Below are 18,540 nucleotides of genomic sequence, written 5' to 3' on the forward strand. Positions count from 1 at the left end.
GCACTGCCTTCCCCACACAGGCACTAGTAGCATGTCTAAGTGTCTTAACCACAATAAAGGCCAAAACTGCCATTCAGACTTCATCTTCCATGTCTGCAATAATCAGTGAGTCTGTTCAGGTATGGCCACATGTAACCCTCTCACCAACTGTTGAAACACCTGTACACTCTGCACTTCTCCCTTAGCTCCTGCCACAGACCTGGGGAATGAGTGCTTTGCATAGTAGCTGTGGGTACCAAACCATGGTGTCACATATCTGGGTGCAGAACATACACATACCACCTGTGTAGCATCTGTGTGGTTTGTTGTGCCTGACAGTTAAGTTTCTGATGTACTTGCACCTGTGGAAAAATGCCCTTTTGGGCATGGTTGGTTTGCTTAGCAACCAGTCCTCTTCTACCCAAAAAAAGGCGCACAAGGTTGGGGAAGGATCCCCATAAGCTGCATAGGCATCTCAAAATCAACTGCTCTGCTGTGTTTCTGTTGCTGGACAGATTGGTAGATCAAGATGCTGCAATTGAGAGGACTTCCCCTTGCTTTTTGTTTGGTTGGTAGCTTTTGACATCATTTGTAATATTCTTGATCATTTTTATGGAGCTTCATGTAGTAGCAATAATGTTACCCCAGCCCTGTGCTGGCAGGAGAACTTTTGCTGTTGTGATGGCTCGGGCAGCATCTCACCTCTAGTCTCACGTGGCACTTGGAGGTAGAGAGGAATGGTCACTGTCAGCAAAGGGAGGGCAGGGGTGTCATGGGGCTGCTCTGTAGCCAGCTGAATCCAAACAGCTGCAAGGTTCAGGGAATCCTTCTGGCACAAGGGCCGAGTGCTCCCTACCCACGCTGCCACAGGTGTGTGGCCATGACAGCGTGGGCATGCATGTCTGAAGCAGCAGGAGTGCTTGCCTGTGCTGGGATGCATGGGGAGCAAACGGGGTGCTGGGATCGGTGGGATCCCAGAGGACAGGCAGGGCTGTGGTGCAGAGGCAGCTCCTGGGCCACCCCCTGCTCTCGTCACGGTCCCGTGTTCAGCGATGCCGGGCGGAGTCCCCAGCCCGGGGTGACCCTTGGCAAGGGCCTGGTGCATTCAGGGAGCGTGTACTGGACAGGCTAATCAGTTCTCAAACTGTTCCAACCTAGGATTACTGTCATGCTGCTTGTGGTCAGGGCACATCTCTGTCAAACTGCATCTGCTGTAGGGCTGCATTAGCTTTTCCTTTGCTTTTCCTTTGCACGGAGGAGTCGGAGGATGCGTTCATTTTTTGTTAGTTCTGCTGGCAATTCATTTGCCTGGAACAAAAAAACCCTTGAGGGTTAGAAAGAAATGGAAGAGTATTTCCCAATCATGGTTGAAAGCATTACACTCTAGAGAAGATTGTACTAGTCATTATAATGACGTGGGTTTTTCCTAGTGTTGTCTCCAGCACTGTTGATATCTTAGGAAACCATCTTTCAGTGTTCAAGTCTCATTTAAGTCTTCAAAACAATCCCAGAATGGAATTTGAGTGACAGCTTATTTTGTGCTGACTATCCAGGCTAAATACCCTTGGGGTCCCTATGCTTCTGCCACAGAAGTAAAGGAGAGCATAGTTGCTGATTTTTCAGAGGAGATGAGGCAGGTCCCTATGTACTAATGTCCATAAAACTCCAAGGGGTGACTTAAACTAGTGTTATGCTGTAAGGTTGGTAATAGAACATGAGTTTGTTATTGTTTTTTTAATTTACTGAATACAATTTTGGTAACACAAAGTATTTATGATGAAGCTGCTTCTGAAAATCAGTAATTCTGTCCTCCAAATATACTCTGTCATACCAAATGGCATGTGTTTACAAAAACTAAAAAAACAACAAAAAAAGAAATCAGTAGGAGAGGTTTCAGCCACTTTCTTCTACTGCACACCCCTGGTGCTGTAGATCATTATCAGTAGCAGAAAGACCTTGTGCATTTTCAGGTTCTATTATAAACCCAAAATGTCTATTAACAGAGACTACTGTGTGCGTGGCATTAACTGTGCTGCCATCAAGTGGAATGATGCAGAAATTAACAGCCACAGATTTTCTATTAAATGACCAAAATATTTACAACGTATGTGCTGCATTACTTGTTTTACAAACTTTCACTCATCCAGAAGTCAATGCCAGACCATTCATTTACAGCTTAACAAACCCATATCAAACCCTAGCAGCAAATAGTTCAGAAACATGTCAGAAGACACATTCACAGAAATTATGAAACATGTAATGTTAAAACACTTCATGGGATAAAATCGTGGTAAGTTTCCTATAGAAAAATTGCTGTTATCAAAAGAATGCAAAACTAATTTAAAGAACCTAACAGATCTATGTAAGATATGGGAAAGGTGCCTGTAATTTGGGATTTTTTTTTTTTTTGTATTGGCAATGCCCTGAATTCTACACAGAAACATGGGCTGCCCCACCTCGATGGCACACATGGCTCTACTGCTGAGCACTGCCCTGTGCCTGGGAGGATGGAGAGCCAGGACCTACCTTGTTCCTCAGGCACGGATCCGCTCCTGCCTCAAGGAGCAGCGCCACTGTCCTCACGTTACCACTCAGGACAGCTGCATGGAGAGCAGAGGTCCCATTCTAGGAAATGCCAGTGGAGGTGTTAGTCCCATGCATGGGAAGAAAAGCAAAAGGCAGTGAAACACAAATGCTTGCAAAGAACAGACCTATGAGCAAGAAAGAAGTAACATGGGAGAGATTAGGTCATCAAAGGCATAGGGTCTGATTTAGGGTGCTGGCAACCCCTAGTGGGATGTGAAGGACGTGATTTTAAATGCTTTAATAAAAATGAGAGTCAAGATCACAGCAGTATTTCCTTTTAATAATCAGCTTTGGCAATAGATCAGAGGTGACATGAACACAGCACTTGTTTCTGCCTGGCAAAATCAGTCATTAACAAGTGAAACAGAAGCACAAGCAGTAATGGAAGCCATCTGTGCATTTTGTCTTCTCTCTCTGATGATTAATGGCCTCAGTGTCAGGCAGCTGATAGGTGGGGGTTTTTATGGCTGGCCTTTTGTTTGTTTGTGGTTGCAAACTGACAGTTCAAATATGTGTGGAAGCTATTTCATACTCAAAATTAATAACTAAGTTGATGCCACCTACATTTTCAAGTACATTAAGTTTGCCAATCAATTGCATGCACAGAGGCTATCAAAGTATGTGATTAATGGACACATAAAATTAGGTCACCCATTAAAAAGCAGTTTCCAAATAGCTGTTATTTTTCAAGTCACTTTATGAATTCAGAGGAAAACAAAATCCAGTACAGAATCTGCTCACAATGGATTTTTTAGACTATTTTGCTGACTAAATGCAATAGAAGACTGGGTATAATGTCAAAATTGTACACTCAAGAGTAATCTACTTACAGTAGAAATAAAATCAAGTGACAAAAAGCAGAATTTCTTCTGTGACACAATGTGCTTCCTCATTCCAAGAATTAAATTCACAGTTTTGTTTAAAAAGATTTGTGAGTGGCATTAAGGCTAAAAAAGATAATTTCTTTTTTTTTTTCTTGAATTTTTTTGGCTCAAACTCCTATCATCTTCCACTAGAGAAGTCATAAATGACAGATTTTTCATCAGACCCTTTGTCTTGTGTTCTGCCAAAAAAATCTCTGTGTTTCACTACTAACCTTCAGCAGGCCAAGTGTGGGAGAGAATTTCAGCAACTCTTCTATCACATTGTTGTAGCCTTTAATGGCAGCCTTCAGTAAAGCAGTGGTACCATCCTTTAAAAAAAGAGGAATGTCAAAAATTACTTGTCTGCATTCTCCTTGCAGGGGAAGCTGGAGGGGAAGAAAAAGCTGGAGGGAAATGCCAGTTCTCCCTACACATCTGAGAGGAGAGTCTCCTGTGCTCATCACCTTTGAGGGGGCACCTCCACAGCATGTGCTGCTGGTTTTAGGGCACCTGGAGGATTGTTTCTCTGGTGGGTGAAAACTTCAGGATAAAATGAACCAGTGACACCATATACTATCTTTGCCTTTCAACTATGTGGACATTTCCATTCCCTTATTCCAGAAGGTCCCCGCAGGAAGCTGTCCCAGACACAGCGGGGAAAAGGAAAGCTGCGGTGGGACTTTGCAGCCTGACAAACAGGATGGACTCTGGAGGGACCAAGCCTCCATCCAGGCAGACTTACAGCCCCCAAGTGAGGCATTAAGCTGCAGACAGAGTGCAGGAGGAAGCGCTACTCACATTGCGCGCGGCGTCTCGCTCAGCACCCCGGAGCAGCATCACTCGCACCACTTCGCTGTGACCCATCTGTGAGGCAATCCACAGGGGAGCTGTCCCGTCCTGCAAACAAAATAGGACTGCTGAGGGCTTCACTTCACTGCCCTCTGATATCTTACTGCCCAAGCCTACTGGAACTGACGTACATGAATTACTCAATCAAATCCTACAGGGGGACAAATGCAAAGCTGTGTCCAAACCTGTGTGGTAGATTGGTGTATTAAGTTAGGACTGCTTCAGTTTGTGGAGTAAAGCCCCCTTTATTGCCTTCTCTTGCATAGTTTGCCAGAAATCTGCATTGCTCTGTGAAACTAAAGCCCAGTAAGGTACCAGCCATGCCTAAAATACACAGGGAAGTTTGAAACACAAGGGCTAAAGGTATCCTGTGTACTTTGAATTCTAGGTGATTAGATGGAATAGAGGATACAGACAAACCTCAGCATGCACAGGCAGATTCTGCAGCCGGGTGCCTGCACACAGGGAGTGAAAGTTGTTTACAGAAGCCAGGGAGCAATGCAAGGTGATCACCAACTTTCAGTACTGAATTACATTATTCACCCTTAGGGAATTGGGTAAAAACATCCTGCCTTACAGTGACGGTAAGTATTTCAGAAATTTTATCTTCAAAACTCCACTACAAAACAAGGCAATTATCAAGGAATCCAGCATGAAACAATCTGCTTTGGAAAAGTCCTATGCAACCATTATTTGAGCACAAAGCCTCAGAAAAAGCACATTCAGAGTAAGTTGAACTTTGCGATGGATTTCCCTCCCAAAGGCAAAAGGGAGTTGAAGCACTAGAAGTATTTCTCACTGCAAGTAGAATTTAGGTTTTTTGTGTCTTTTCCTCTTTTTGATTCTAAATGGCCTGATTCTCCAGACTGCAGCAATTATGTAGTGCCAAACTAATTTTCATGGGCCTTTAAAAAAAGGCCTTTGCCTGTATGGACTTTAACACAGAAGTGAAGCCCCACAAAGCAGGGTGCCTGCTTCTGCCTTTTGGGCTTGCCAGCTCCCCTCACCACCCTCTTGAGCCTGAAGGCTTGGCTTGAAAGAGGAAGACAAACTAAACTGAGACTTCAAAAACAGCCTTAATGACAAGTTTCAGGAGAAATCAGCTTTTTACATTAAATAAGATATTGCCACCTTGATCAAATAAATAGTCACTCTTCTCAGTGCCACCTGAAGATTCCTATGACTTGCTAATGCAACCTGGGAAACCATTGTTGAATCAGTTCTCTGTTTTCCATGGACTATGAATTAATCCTTTGAAAGAAACAGAAAAGTTATTTCTTCCTTTGATATAATAATCTGGGCTTCCCTTTTTCTGATTTTGAGAAGGAACAAATTCACATCCTGAGATCTTCAGTTCTCAAATGGTGAGAAAGATGATCTTTGCCCATCTTTGTATAATTTCTCTATAGATTAACTCACTGAAATTAGTGACTCGACTCACTCTGGTATATATCCTGTTAATACAAGTGTTCCTTGTGATTCAAAAATAACAAAGGCTGTCTTGTATAGAGAGTATGTGATGTTAGTTTGGTGGCAAAACTTGTCCCTCTCCAATTTATTTATTTTAGTGTTTTCCCTACCAGTAAGCTGACACTTCATATTTTTCTAATCTCCCCCCACCAGAGGGCTCTAGAAAATAGCAATAGGTGCATTGAAAAAGCCTGTAAAACTTGGAAAATACCTGAGAGCAACCTACACAATTCAGTCTGCATGAAGAACCAATGCTGTGCAAATCCACACTTGTATTTACACAAGCAATGAAATCACAAGCTCAGCATAGGAAATAAAGCAGCTTTTGTTTACTCACAGTGAAATTTGTAGGAACAATGACTATTTTCAAGTATGAAAAGGAGCAAAAGGAGGTGCAAATGCTGAGTAATATCACTGCTACTGTTAATTGTAATTAATAGTATTGCTGTCAGATGTTATCCTCAGGATCTCAGCTATAGGATAGAGATAAAAGCACATTATGAGGAAGAGCAGTTGTATTGAAGGACTTAGCCTGAAGAGAAGAAAGGTAGTGAAGATAATGCTGAGCTCACATTGACTATGGTCAGCATCTAGCACTCAGGCTTATGCAAATAGCTATGATATTTGTACTGAGTAGATGAGCTTTCTGTCCATTTTCATGTTGGTGAACGATGCAAAGCAGATACTACATTTTACTAAGAGGTCACATGAGAATTCATGTGTAAACAGATATTAGGGCTTGGAGATGAATCAGGAAGAAAGTGAGAATAGGGAAAGATGCAGTTAAAAATTTACTCTCCTTTCCTTGTCCCTCTGCCTAGCCAGCAGATTGCAGATCACTATATTCCTAGAATAATTTTAAATATCCCATATGTTTGTAAGGCGTTCTTTCTTCCACATTTAGTTACAAGCTAGTATATATGGACAACACTTTATTATATCCAGCAGCCAGAAGTTCCAAATATACACTGACTGAAATTATTAATGTTCTTTCTCTTACCCATCAACTAATAACTTAATCTTGCAGCTTTGAATCTTAACTTTTGCATATGGCTTGATACATTTTAGAAAAGGCCAGATTAAGGTGGGAGGTGAAAGACCCCTCAAATTTCCAGTAGGTATTTCCAGGGGCAGACACCCCTACTCTCAGGCTACTCAGTGTCATATCCTGCACCGCTCTGCCTATTAGTCCACTTGCACTACTACAACTAATTTGCCAATAGCAAACTTCTTGCTTGCTGAAGTGCAACCCTATATAGATTCACTGGCTTACATGTATGTGTAATTGCATATCAAGTGCTAAGAAAAAAGTCATTAATTTTCAGGTTATTTTGAATCTGCTTAGCCAGCCAGAATAAAGCCTGTTGGGACACAGACTGCCAAAACAGCATTGGCAAAGAATCTTACAGCTTTGTTTTGTAAGTTGAAGAAGCATAGAAACATCTCCTGTAGCAGGCTTCAGACATTGCCCCCAGCTCTGTCTAGACAAAAAGATGACAAAACAATTCCTGCCCAGCTCCTCAATTTTGGCAAGAGCAGAAGACAATTACAACCCAAGAGAAAGGACACTGCCAGGGAAGAAACTTTCCAGGAAGCTTCACTATTTGGTCTTGTGAGAGCTGAAGGGCTTGCATGTGGACAGCCAGGACTATCCAAAATGCTTTGTGGTGTCAGACATGGGACAGGAGGTGGGACACCAGACTGAGGGGGAACTGGTACCCATCACAGCAGCATAGGAGGAGACATAGATGGCAGACACATGTGTGCAGGTCCATAGGTTAAGCCACCAAATTCCCTAGGTAGAGAGGAAAACTTGGAAACCACAAGGAAGGAGAGGATGAACTCACACCTGGAACTCTGCAGCCCTGTATTTGAGGTAATGTTGCCTGGAAAAGTTTTTTACCACAGTGAGAGCAATGTAGCTTGTAAAGGAGAATTGTCTGGCATCGAAACTGCCCCTTCTTGAGCTACATTCCTCATGACCAACACACCCCCTTCTAACAAAGTACAAATCCATTTGTTAGTAAGAAACAGACTGAAGTCCATCCAACCATTACTTGACTAATTAAACAGTAAAAATGTTCCATTTGTTAAGGAAATGTTTCAGATTACAGTGGGCCCAAATACAAATGCCACGCACTTATCCAGGCATAATCTTAGCAGGGATCGGAGGTACCCTCAAGCAAAGAAGGTCTGTCCTGCTGGAGATGAAACACAGGAGCCAGGAGGAACATTCACACAGAGACAAGTCTTTGCCTCAACTAAGATTTAAGATTGCCTCGTGAAACATTGTGTTGTAAAAATTGGATTAGAGAGCTGAAAAAATAATGTCAGAAAGAATTAGCTGCATTGTAATTACAGATAGCAGAAAGCAGTTTTAATGGCAACAGGGTTCAGCCAGATCTAAAGCTCCCCAACCTTATTTTGACTTACTCAAAAGGCATTAATGCATACCTTGGTCTCTCCTTCTACATTGAAACTTCAGACTTAATTAACAGCTTTTAACATTTCTTAAGCTTTTTCTAGGGTGACAGTGTGGAGGCAACGTAGGAGCAGCATCAATCCAGGGGGGTAGCTGCCAGCACAGCTCTGGCGCTCAGAGATGGGGCTAGGGACAGCAGGAAAACTGTTCCAGTCAAGGCACTTAAAATACTAATCCTCTTTCCACAGCTAGGAGCGTACACAGACCTACACATGCAGCAGAAGCATATAGATCAGTGTCTGTTGCCAGGCTATGATTTGTCAGGCTTTTGGTACAGATGAAAGGAAATACTGAAAATACCTGGCAGAGCTTGTCTCATGCCACGTTGTCCACCATTATTAGAGTTTTCACACTCATTTGCTCTTGCCTGCTGCTTTTTCACTTGCTGCAGTCAGTGATTACAGCCACCTGGCTGACATGCATGACTAATTACAAGGACAAGACCTTATCCCATCAATTTCAAATGTGCAGTGAAGATCCAGGACAGGTACCTTGCCTGCAGGGTTTCAGCAGAACACAGGCAAGGGTGTCTTAAAGCAGGTAGAGATTCCTGAGAAGCTCCATCTCTAACCAGACATTTCTATGTGCTGGGTGTAAAGCTAGCTATGCAGCTCCACCTCTGGCTGTTGAGAAACTGATTTTAGAGTCAAGAAACAGCTAAAAAATTAAGAAACCCTTTTATTTGGAAAGCAAGACAGCTTTCATACATGTCTCTGTATACCACCTATGCTTACCTTCCTCCCAGTTAGTTTAAAACCTAGAACGCCCCTTGCACCCTTACCTAACTCCAGCATCCAGTGATGCACATTGGATCCAGCCCGTGACCCCCTAGCAGGGATCTCCGAACCAGCCACAAATCTAGCTCACACTTCCCATTCAGTGATCAAACAGCAGCCCTACTGCTTGCAGAGGAGCTAATTTCATGCTTACAGCTGCCACTGGTTGTATGCATTAGCAACATCAGGCCCACTAGAGTGACTAGCTGGAAATGGGGAGAAAAGCTTTCCATACGTATCAAGAACTTCCAGAGATGAAGGCAACATTCATGCTTGAATTTCAGAGGGCACAGGAATGATGCAAAGTAAAACAAACAAATGGTAAACTAAAAATAAAAGCATTTGTCAAAGATAAACTTTGACACCAAAGCCATGCTTGAAGGTCTGGAGATTTCAAATTTAGTGCTGCCTCCTCCTAGAGTGCCCAGATTTTCAAAAGCTTTCCAAACAATTTTCAAAAGAACTCAGGGATGTTGTAGGCTGTGTAGACCTTCAAAACTAATTACAGCACAAACAGATTGGTAGTTGCAAGAGGTAGTGCAAGGCCCTTAAATCAGCATTCCATAGTGGAGGGTTGATGGAAGGTTTTCTTTTGATTTAGTTTGGTGCCTGACCCAAACATGCGTGTGGTTCTAACCCGTTTAAAGGAGCAGTCAGTGGTTTGATCTGCTCTAGAATCATAGCGTCATTTAGGCTGGAAAAGATCTCTGAGTCCAACCATTAACCCAGCACTGCCAAGTCCACCACCAAACCATGTGCCCAAGTGCCACATCTACACTGTCTTTTAAAAACCTCCAGGGATGGTGGCTCATGGGGTGTAACATGTAGATGTAGAGCAGAGCTTTCAGTTTCAATTATTTCAGAAATCACTGAAGTATTGACTTCAAAATCATGTCACCAATCTGAACTAAAACACAGAATGTTGACACAGCCACAAACCACCTTCCAATAAAACACCTCCACAGGAACCCAATGCATGGAGAAAATTCCAGTGTTAATTTTCAAAACTATAAAATTAGAACTATAAAATTCTGCCCTGAAGTGTTGATCATACCTGTCGTGGCTGGTTGACCTTTGCTCCTGAAGAAAGCAGCAATCGGATGACATCCAGATAGCCTCCTTGTGCCGCCAGGAAAATTGCAGAAGCTCCATCCTAAGAACAAACACATCAATTTACACTGCATTGAAGTGATGCCCTTTTTCCACACAAAACCAAATCAAATTGAATTAAGTTCTCAGTCTTTAGTCATTATGCTTTGTAACAGCAGATATACAGCCATGCTCAAGAAATAACTACCAAAATGCACAGACTAGTTCATAATAAACTGTGACAACATTTTCATTCAGTGTGCACAAATACTGGCTCCCATCATATTTCAAATCCAGCATTAAATCCTGTGTCTGGAATACAAAGAGTCTAGTTCTTTCAGACATTGAGCTACAAAATTAGAAATTAGCTCCTGTACAGAAATACAGGTTCATTTAGCTTTTATATGTTCATGCAGAAGTGCTCTGCTACATGGATACATGTGGAGAGATGTCAGGTACTTTGCAATACTACAGACCCCAGCACCGAAGGCTGCCCTTAAGGCTGAAGGAGTAAGGCCTGTGCCACACTACTGTGCCCCCCCAGAAACCACCATGCTTCTGCTCTGGCACATCTTGAAGAATCTTCACCCGTAATCTAGGTGAAGGTTCTTCTACAAGAATTTTGTAATCTAAAAGTATTTTGTAGCCATATCAGAAACCAGAATTTCCCTGCAAAAAGCTTGTGAAAGAATAAATTGTGAACAAATAGAGGGTTTTAATTTTCTTTGACATGTTTTTCATGTGCAGATGTTCTCAGAATGTTACTTCAGAGAAACCCCTTCCACAGGAAAAAAAATTATAAGTCGTATTTCATTAAGTGTTTTTGATGGAACATTTTCAAACAGCATTATAATCCATCTAACCAACTATAAGTAGAAATCTGTATTGAGGGTGGGACAGGTGTTTACTCATCCTACATCCACAGCACTAAGCACAGGATGTGCTAGGACAAGTTTTCCCAGGAGGCGAGAATCTTTTCGTTTAAATAGAGACCAGAATTAACCCCTTTCCTGCATCTCAGATGTGCAAGTACACCTCTCATGCCAACTCAGGCAGGTGCTTATCACAAAATACAGAGCATTTTAGTGAAAGCCTGCTGTTGAACTTGTTGGCATATCACTATGTTGGAACTAAATGCTGTTGTCTGCCGAGAGAGTGTGCGCAGCTACTCCCCTAGCTGACAAACTCAGCACAGACTTGGTGAAGCATGAGTTGAATATAGTGCCCCAGGGACTGAATTTGGGATGTTTGACATTGATTTCAAGACAAATGTCCTGGTAAACAAAAGAGGTGTCTGCTGGAACTATTAATGCCTGTCCTTGGGCCCTCTCATGGGCTGTTTTCTCTGGTTGCTGTGTGAGTAGATGAAAAAACCTGGCAGTACCAGAGCCTTTGCAGGCTTCCTCCAGAGACAGAGAACACTTCAATTTAGAAAGTAAACAAGGCTGTGTAGTATTAAAAAAGCTCTTTATTGTAGGATCAATCAAGATGGAGAGCCTTGCATTCACTGATACCTATTTGATTTGAATGGATGCCGTAATGAGAATGTCGTTTTGAGGCTATAAAGCATTTTTGCAGGAAATATTATTTAGTGAGAGTATTCTTTTGTCTCTTGCTCTCCTGATGCCTCACATGAGTCAATTTAAGATTAAAACTTTGATCTTGATGGTTTTGGGAGGAATATCCAAATCTATGCTCAAAATCCCTCCCATTTGGCTGCCAGTGAAACTGCCATCCAGGTACCACTTGACAAATGCAGCTTGGCCCATAAAAAGAGCCAGACAACACTTTTTTTCAAGAGATCATATTCTTATTTTATTACACAGCTCTTTCTGACTGGTTTTGCCCAATGTCTGTGAGCAATAAAAGTACATTTTAAAATCCAATTGCAAATATTGCTCATTTCCAGAAGACACAACAAGGAAGTAATTTTACTGCCTTGACCTCTGGGTAAGAGTCTGCAGGTGTGGCAGCACAGCTATTTTTAAACTGAGTGGCAGCCCCTGGGATTACCCTGCAGAGGGATGAATCACTGCCCTCGGATCAGAAAGACAATTTGCACAACACCAAGGGTGGAACAACCTTATTTATAAATGAGGGGTGAGGCAACACTGAGGTGGGATCCCCCTATGACCACTTCTGCAGTCACCAGCTCTCAGCTCCCCTGCAAGCCAGTAGGGATTGCAACAGCATCCTGCAGATCCAAAGCCAATGGAAACAGCTGAAAAAACTCATATATCTCAGAGAAACAACTTCCTCTTTGTCAGTCTTGAGTGCCCTGGGGTAGGAAAGAGTGGGGTGGGAAGCAGAGGCAAAATCTGCTACTTGTTTCTGTTGAATGCTGAAAAGCTCAACTTCTCTGTGTCTCTGTTAGAGTAAATTAAATCCAGAGCTTCATTGGTTCAATCCAACTTTCAGAAAAGTCAACTAAACAACATCAGTTCAGCCATTTTAACCTTACTTTACCCAAAACACTGGCAAACTGGGGATTCACAAATATCAAATAACATAATTTTAACTGATATTTAAAAAAACTGTTTTGAAGTAATTTAAAGATTTTATTTTTTGCTATTCTTTCTGGCAGAAAACTAATGTATTTCAGAGGCTCTAGAGCTATTCACTTTCCTGCAAATCATGGTAGAACATGACATGCTCTTTCATCCAAGGCTAATGGTAGCACAAGTCTGTTCCACATTTGGTACATATCCTCCATACAGATCATGAACCAAAAGGCAGCCAAAGCATCTTTTCTGATTTTGTGCTACTTTTCTCAGCATCATGAAAAGCAGACAGTTAACAAAATCCACGTCTTAGAGGAACAGAGTACTATAAAACTGCAGTGTTTGGCAAATGCCTGTCTGTGCTGGAGCCAGGGTGTCTGCTGTTGTCCAAGCAACAGCACATTTGTTCCACCACCACCATTGTCAATATTGTGTGTGTCAAATAACTCACATAGAGTTGATCGTGAATGTTGGCACCGTGCTTCAGCAGAGTTTCCACGACTTTTGCATGCCCGTACTGACAGGCAGCCAGCAGAGCTGTGCCTCCATCCTGTGGAAACAAAAAAGAATGGGTACAGTCAGGTGAGAGGTCAGGTGCTGGGCTGAACTTCACCAAAAAATAAAAAAAAGATACAAACTTTAAGACTTTTCAGAGTTTGGATCACAGCAGTTCTGTGATGAGTAGCTACTGAATCTTTCATAACTTTAATGCCAAGTGTTGACATGTAAATCTTTCAACTTGGCCCAGTCATTATATAAATTTTTCTCCTGAGTTTTTTTAGGGAGGGAAAGGAATGAAAAAAATTCTGTTTTTCATTCCTCATCTTCTGCCTTGCCATTAGAAGCTTTGTTCCTTTCACAGCTTCAAGCTCCTCCACGTCTCTTCCTTTTACAGCCAAATTCCTCATGCCTGCCAAACTCTTCCACTGATGGAAGGACAGCACACCTTTCCACTGCTACACAGCCTATTGATCATCTGCTCTTCTTTGGCCAGAACCTTGTGCCCTGTTTTGTCCTGCCTCTCATCAGTGGCATGTTGGCCTGAAGCTGAGCAGAGAGGAAGCATTTTAAAGTGTGCTAGCTGACTGTGGAAGTGTGACTCTGACCAAAGGCATGACCACCATTGAAAGCACTGTTACTGCTGCTTGAGAAGAGATCCCTGCAGGTGGGATCAATCCCAGGCAGTTAGAGTTACTGCACATCACCACTAAAGGGAGACCTAGGCACATGCATCAATCCCTGCTTGTAGAAACATTCCCTTGGGAGCCAGCTGAGAAGGGAAACACCTCAGTGTCACTGGTGATTGACTCCAAACCAGCTCAAACAACTGAAACAGCAAATGTGGGTCTTGCCATCTTAAATGTGCTGTGCCCCACTCAGAAATTACCAGTATTTCAGACACAGCTATGCAGAGCAAGTTCTTGTCGTCTGCCTGGGATGGCACCATGCCATCATGCAAAGATGATGCACACCCCAAAACGTCCCCACCAAAGGTCTTCTCTCTCCTCCCCTGCCTTCTCCCAGCCTCAAGCCTCTCCTCCACAAAACAAACTATCTAAAGTATTTCATCTAAATGGTTTCTGCTATTGATGTGGACACAAGACTGTGCTTTGGCCTAGACTTGTTCTCTGAAACAACTCCAAAGTTGTCTGAGATTTTCCACACAGACAGATACCCACAAAAGAAGTTGCAGCTTGAGTGACCAAATGTGTCTTTTATAACGAGAAGCGCCAATCAAATTTATTAATCAATGGTGCAATTTGATGGCTGTAATAGCCTGGAGAAAATTCAAGCTCTGGCATGACTGAACTAACCCACAGGCACTATTTATAACTACCCCCAAAACCTCATATTCACCCTTCCTGCCACAACACTGAAAAGAGAAGAAGGCTTGGGTGTCAGCAAAGCCAGAGATGTGAGGCTGTTGTGTGACAGTCTATGAATTGCCTATTAATTCTGGATTATTTGACTAAATACAGTGTGTAATCAGGCCAGTGGAGTTAAGTTTCGAGAAATTAGACTTTCCTGCCAAATTAAAGTACTATAACTTAATGGGAACTGCTGGAACAAAACACAAAAGCAATCATAATTGTTCTTGGATTAAAAAACACCTTATACACATTTAAAAGACAATGGAAAAGCTAATAGCTTCATGTAACCTATTTCCTCTCCCCAACCAAGTGAAAGCCACTTTGTTCAAGGGGTGATTTACTGGATCAAAGGGCTATAAACAAAACAAAACAAAAAAACCCAGAGAAATTTTTAAAGACGATTTCCCTGAATGATGTTGAGAGAGAAAGGTTAGTGAATTAAGAAGAGAAACTGTGCTATCCAGACTGAAGATCCTCTGTGGAGAGGCAGGGAAGGAAAAGTTTTAGGAAGCTTAAAAATATTTAAGTTCCATGTATGGAGGGTAAATAGACGTGCTCAGTTGGTTATGCAACCAACTGAGGGAAAAGTTTGGGAAAAGTTTGTTTACTGCTTTATGGTCTGGCTTTTGTTTTCTAAAATTCTTGTGTTCTCCACAAACTTCTGTTATTTTAAGAAGATTGTTTGGTTATTTTCATAATTTCTGTAGGGAATCAAGTGACAGATCCCAAGTAAAAGGCAGGCCTGCAAAGCTAACCCCAGATGGCCCAGCAGAGCTGAAGCCCCAACACTTGGAATCCCAATGTGTGATGCCATCTTGGGAGATGTGACAGCTTGGGGTTAAGAATAGCAACACTCTCTAAAGACATGTTTAATTAATTCAAAAAGGGGTCCCTGATCAAGTGTTTGGTTCAACCTAGTGAACAGTTTTAGACAGATTTTTTTTTTGAAAGAGTAACAAAATTCCAATATATGCCATTTGGATCTTTCAGACTAAAGTGATCATGTTTTCCTAGATCAGTCTGGTCAGAGTCCAGGGGTTAGAAGAGGATCATTGGATGGTCCCCAGTTTCATCTGTTCACTCTGAATCAAACATTTACTGTGGCAGAGAGAAGTGGGTAACAATTCCTGGGCTCAAAGATCTGGCCCCTGATCAGCAGGACAACTGAGCTCTAAGACCTGCTCTACTGTCTTTCTGATATAGGAAGCTGAACACATTCAACAGAAGGGATTGGGATTTCTCTGTATGCTTTGAGTTGGGGGTACCACTGTGAAAAATCAGATATACATCATTCTGTAAGAAAGGGAAGCTGGGGGCAGGAAACTTTTCCACTGGCCATGTGATAAAACAGCACTTAGTTAAATCAAGGAATTGTCAAACAGTGCAATGGTTTATTACTCAGCCCTCCTCTTGCCTCTATTGAGCTTCCATCCGGTTTTCTCTTACACTTAACTCCAGCAAGCTCTAGCTGAAGACCCCAATGCTTTACAGACCATACTGAAAGCAGATAAATTGTGGGGAATTAAAAAAAAAAAGTAAATGATGGAGTTTTAACATCCCTTTCAGACATGTGATTACCTCTTTCCCTTTTGGCTTCAGCTGAGATTAAGTAAAAAGCTGAAGCAGCGTCTTTGGTGCTGGCAAGCCTCTTGGAAACTCTGAGCAGGGCAGCAAGTGGGAGCTGGCCATGTGAGCAAGCACTGAGGGGCTCCTGGGGCTATCACCCCTTCTGCAGTGGGCAGGAGGCCACTGTGCAACCTCTTAGAGATGGCACATTGCCTTGGGTTTACTTCTTGCTCATATCCTGTTTTCCTGACACAAAGAAGCTTCTATTAATCCTGCAAATATTTCCAGCTCAGATAGGAGCTGGACTTGTCTCGACTACCTCTGCAATTCTTCCCCTGAAACCATTTTTCTGCCCTCCCCAGGGTCTGTGCTCCTCACTGCCAGTACATAACAGCAGCTGCTGATCTACAGTGAAAATACTTGGAACAGCAACACTGGGTAAGCCCATGCTAAATGGTGTAGACTTCCCTATCTATTTGCTGACCCCTTTCCTCTGTCATCATCACTTGAAATAGCTTAGAATTATACCTTGTTTTACCATCTCTAAAAAAATGGTACAGAGGAGGAGAACTGTTCTTCTGCAATCAGTGCCTGCTGAAAAGCAGCCTCTGACATACTGTTCAACCTGCAGTGCTGCTCAGAAAACATGCATCATGCTTTTTAAGAACTCACATGCTTATCACATCTATCAGAATAAAAGAAAAAAGCTTCAACCTATGTTAAATATTTCTGTGGATGTCAGACTGGGACAATGCAGAATAATATTAATGACTAATATTATATGTAATAATTATATAATAACCTCCAATAGTGCTATTCATTCTCTTTAGAACATCAGCATTTATTGCTAATTACTTTACTACACCATTTTAGAATAGTTCTACTTTGCCTGCCATAGCACATATCGATTCTAATGACACAAAGCTTAAGAAGAATAGTGTGCCTGTATTAAGATAGTTCTCCAGAATTCTCATATATGAGTAACAAATGTAATAATCATACTTTACAGATAAGTGCATGAAAAAGATGTTGGACTTTGCAGTTCCTCAGTTAGGTCTCTGTTTTCTAGGATACATTCATTTTGTGTGCTTATTCCAAATCCATGTCGTAATTTATAATAGAAATATATATGTATATTCTTTGCAAATGGATTCATTTTGCATTGCCCTTTAAAAACAGGATCAACCATATCTTTTCCAGTGCTGCTCCCAGATGAGTGTCTTAGTGAGAAAATGCCTTGTTCCTAACCTGAAAAGGTGTATTTTATCAACTATATTGTTTCTGGGGTTTGGGAGGGATAGAGGAGCCTGTCACCTTGGTCACCTGTTAACAGAACGATGGAATTATTCCAAGCTATGATAACCACATTATTAAATCAGAAGATTGAACTGATACAGGGGAAGATGTGGACTGTCCATGCACTACACCTGACTGGTGCCTCCCGCTCAGGCACACACTGAGTGATGCTGCTGGAAAATCATCTCACATGCACATCACAGACAGTTTCCCATGTTACACCCACTGGGAGCTGGTCTTATCTTTCAACCAGCTTGTCTGCATGTAACAGAAAGCTGTGGCCTGGAGAGGAAGAGCAATCAGCAGCTCAAAAGATACTTGGGACTGGCATACGGACCAAGTCAGGTCTGGGTTCAGAAGCAGGGTCAGGCAGGAAAAAGGCTCTGGAATTAAATTTTAAACGTGAGCAACAGTAGACCCCAAACTTGCATTTGTCCAAAGACGGAAGCCATTTGGAGCATCTGAACACAGGAATATTCTTTTATAATTTAGATCTTTTCTCTTTTATCTGCCCTAGTATTTCACATCAATATATTTTGCATGCTTCATAAAAGATTGCATATTGTCATGAAGGATGAGACAATTTCAAGTCTGCTGTTCACCTCTTGGCCTTTTCACAAACTCCTAGTTCACAGGCTGTGAAAAGATTGAGTGAAAATGCAACTGTCTTTCTATACAGAATAAGGTACTGAGCCTCTGATTTGCCAGCTGAATGTAAGGGAAGATGACCCCTCTGAATCTTGCTAACCCCCAGCCATACCCTGAAATAAAAATCAGAGAAGCAACATTTATTTGAATGTGCAACCTTACCCAAGAAATTTGTCCCACATGAGATTTTCCAGCATTGTAACATACAGCTGTTGTATTTAACACAGCAACCTCCTGCATTGCCAACTTTCACAGCTGCACTCTGTGTTGTGTTAAACAGCCACAATTTCATTAATGCTTTTATTACTGATTGCTGCTGCAGTCAGAGGGTTGCTCACCACAAGCACAGCTCCCTGGGGTATCAGAATCCTACTCTATGGATATGTTTGAACTCTGACCACAAATTAAGAGGATTTTAGCCCCTAGAGCATAAGGAGCTGAGTTTCTGATGCTCCATCAATTCCCTTATGTTTAGAGCCTGTATTTCTAGGGACTCCAGAAAGCAGGTATGGATTGAGAGAATCATTCAAATCACAGACTAAAATATCCTGAGAAATTGATTAA

The 18,540-nt window shown here is 42.0% G+C and overlaps 1 protein-coding gene across 1 annotated transcript in view; it reads right to left on the bottom strand.

The window, feature by feature from the left end:
* Positions 1–286: 286 nt before the first annotated feature.
* Positions 287–18,540, bottom strand: part of ANKRD29 (ankyrin repeat domain 29) — a 28,514-nt gene continuing 10,260 nt past the window's right edge. The window contains exons 5-10 of the mRNA XM_030943187.1: positions 13,047–13,145; positions 10,060–10,158; positions 4,227–4,325; positions 3,662–3,757; positions 2,506–2,604; positions 287–1,287 (exon numbers count right to left, since the gene is read on the bottom strand). Of these exons, the coding sequence (XP_030799047.1) occupies positions 1,204–1,287; positions 2,506–2,604; positions 3,662–3,757; positions 4,227–4,325; positions 10,060–10,158; positions 13,047–13,145 (576 nt within the window). The 3' untranslated portion in view covers positions 287–1,203. The remainder of the gene's footprint in view (positions 1,288–2,505; positions 2,605–3,661; positions 3,758–4,226; positions 4,326–10,059; positions 10,159–13,046; positions 13,146–18,540) is intronic.

Source organism: Camarhynchus parvulus, chromosome 2, assembly GCF_901933205.1.
Source record: "Camarhynchus parvulus chromosome 2, STF_HiC, whole genome shotgun sequence".
NCBI classification, from domain to species: Eukaryota; Metazoa; Chordata; class Aves; order Passeriformes; family Thraupidae; genus Camarhynchus; species Camarhynchus parvulus.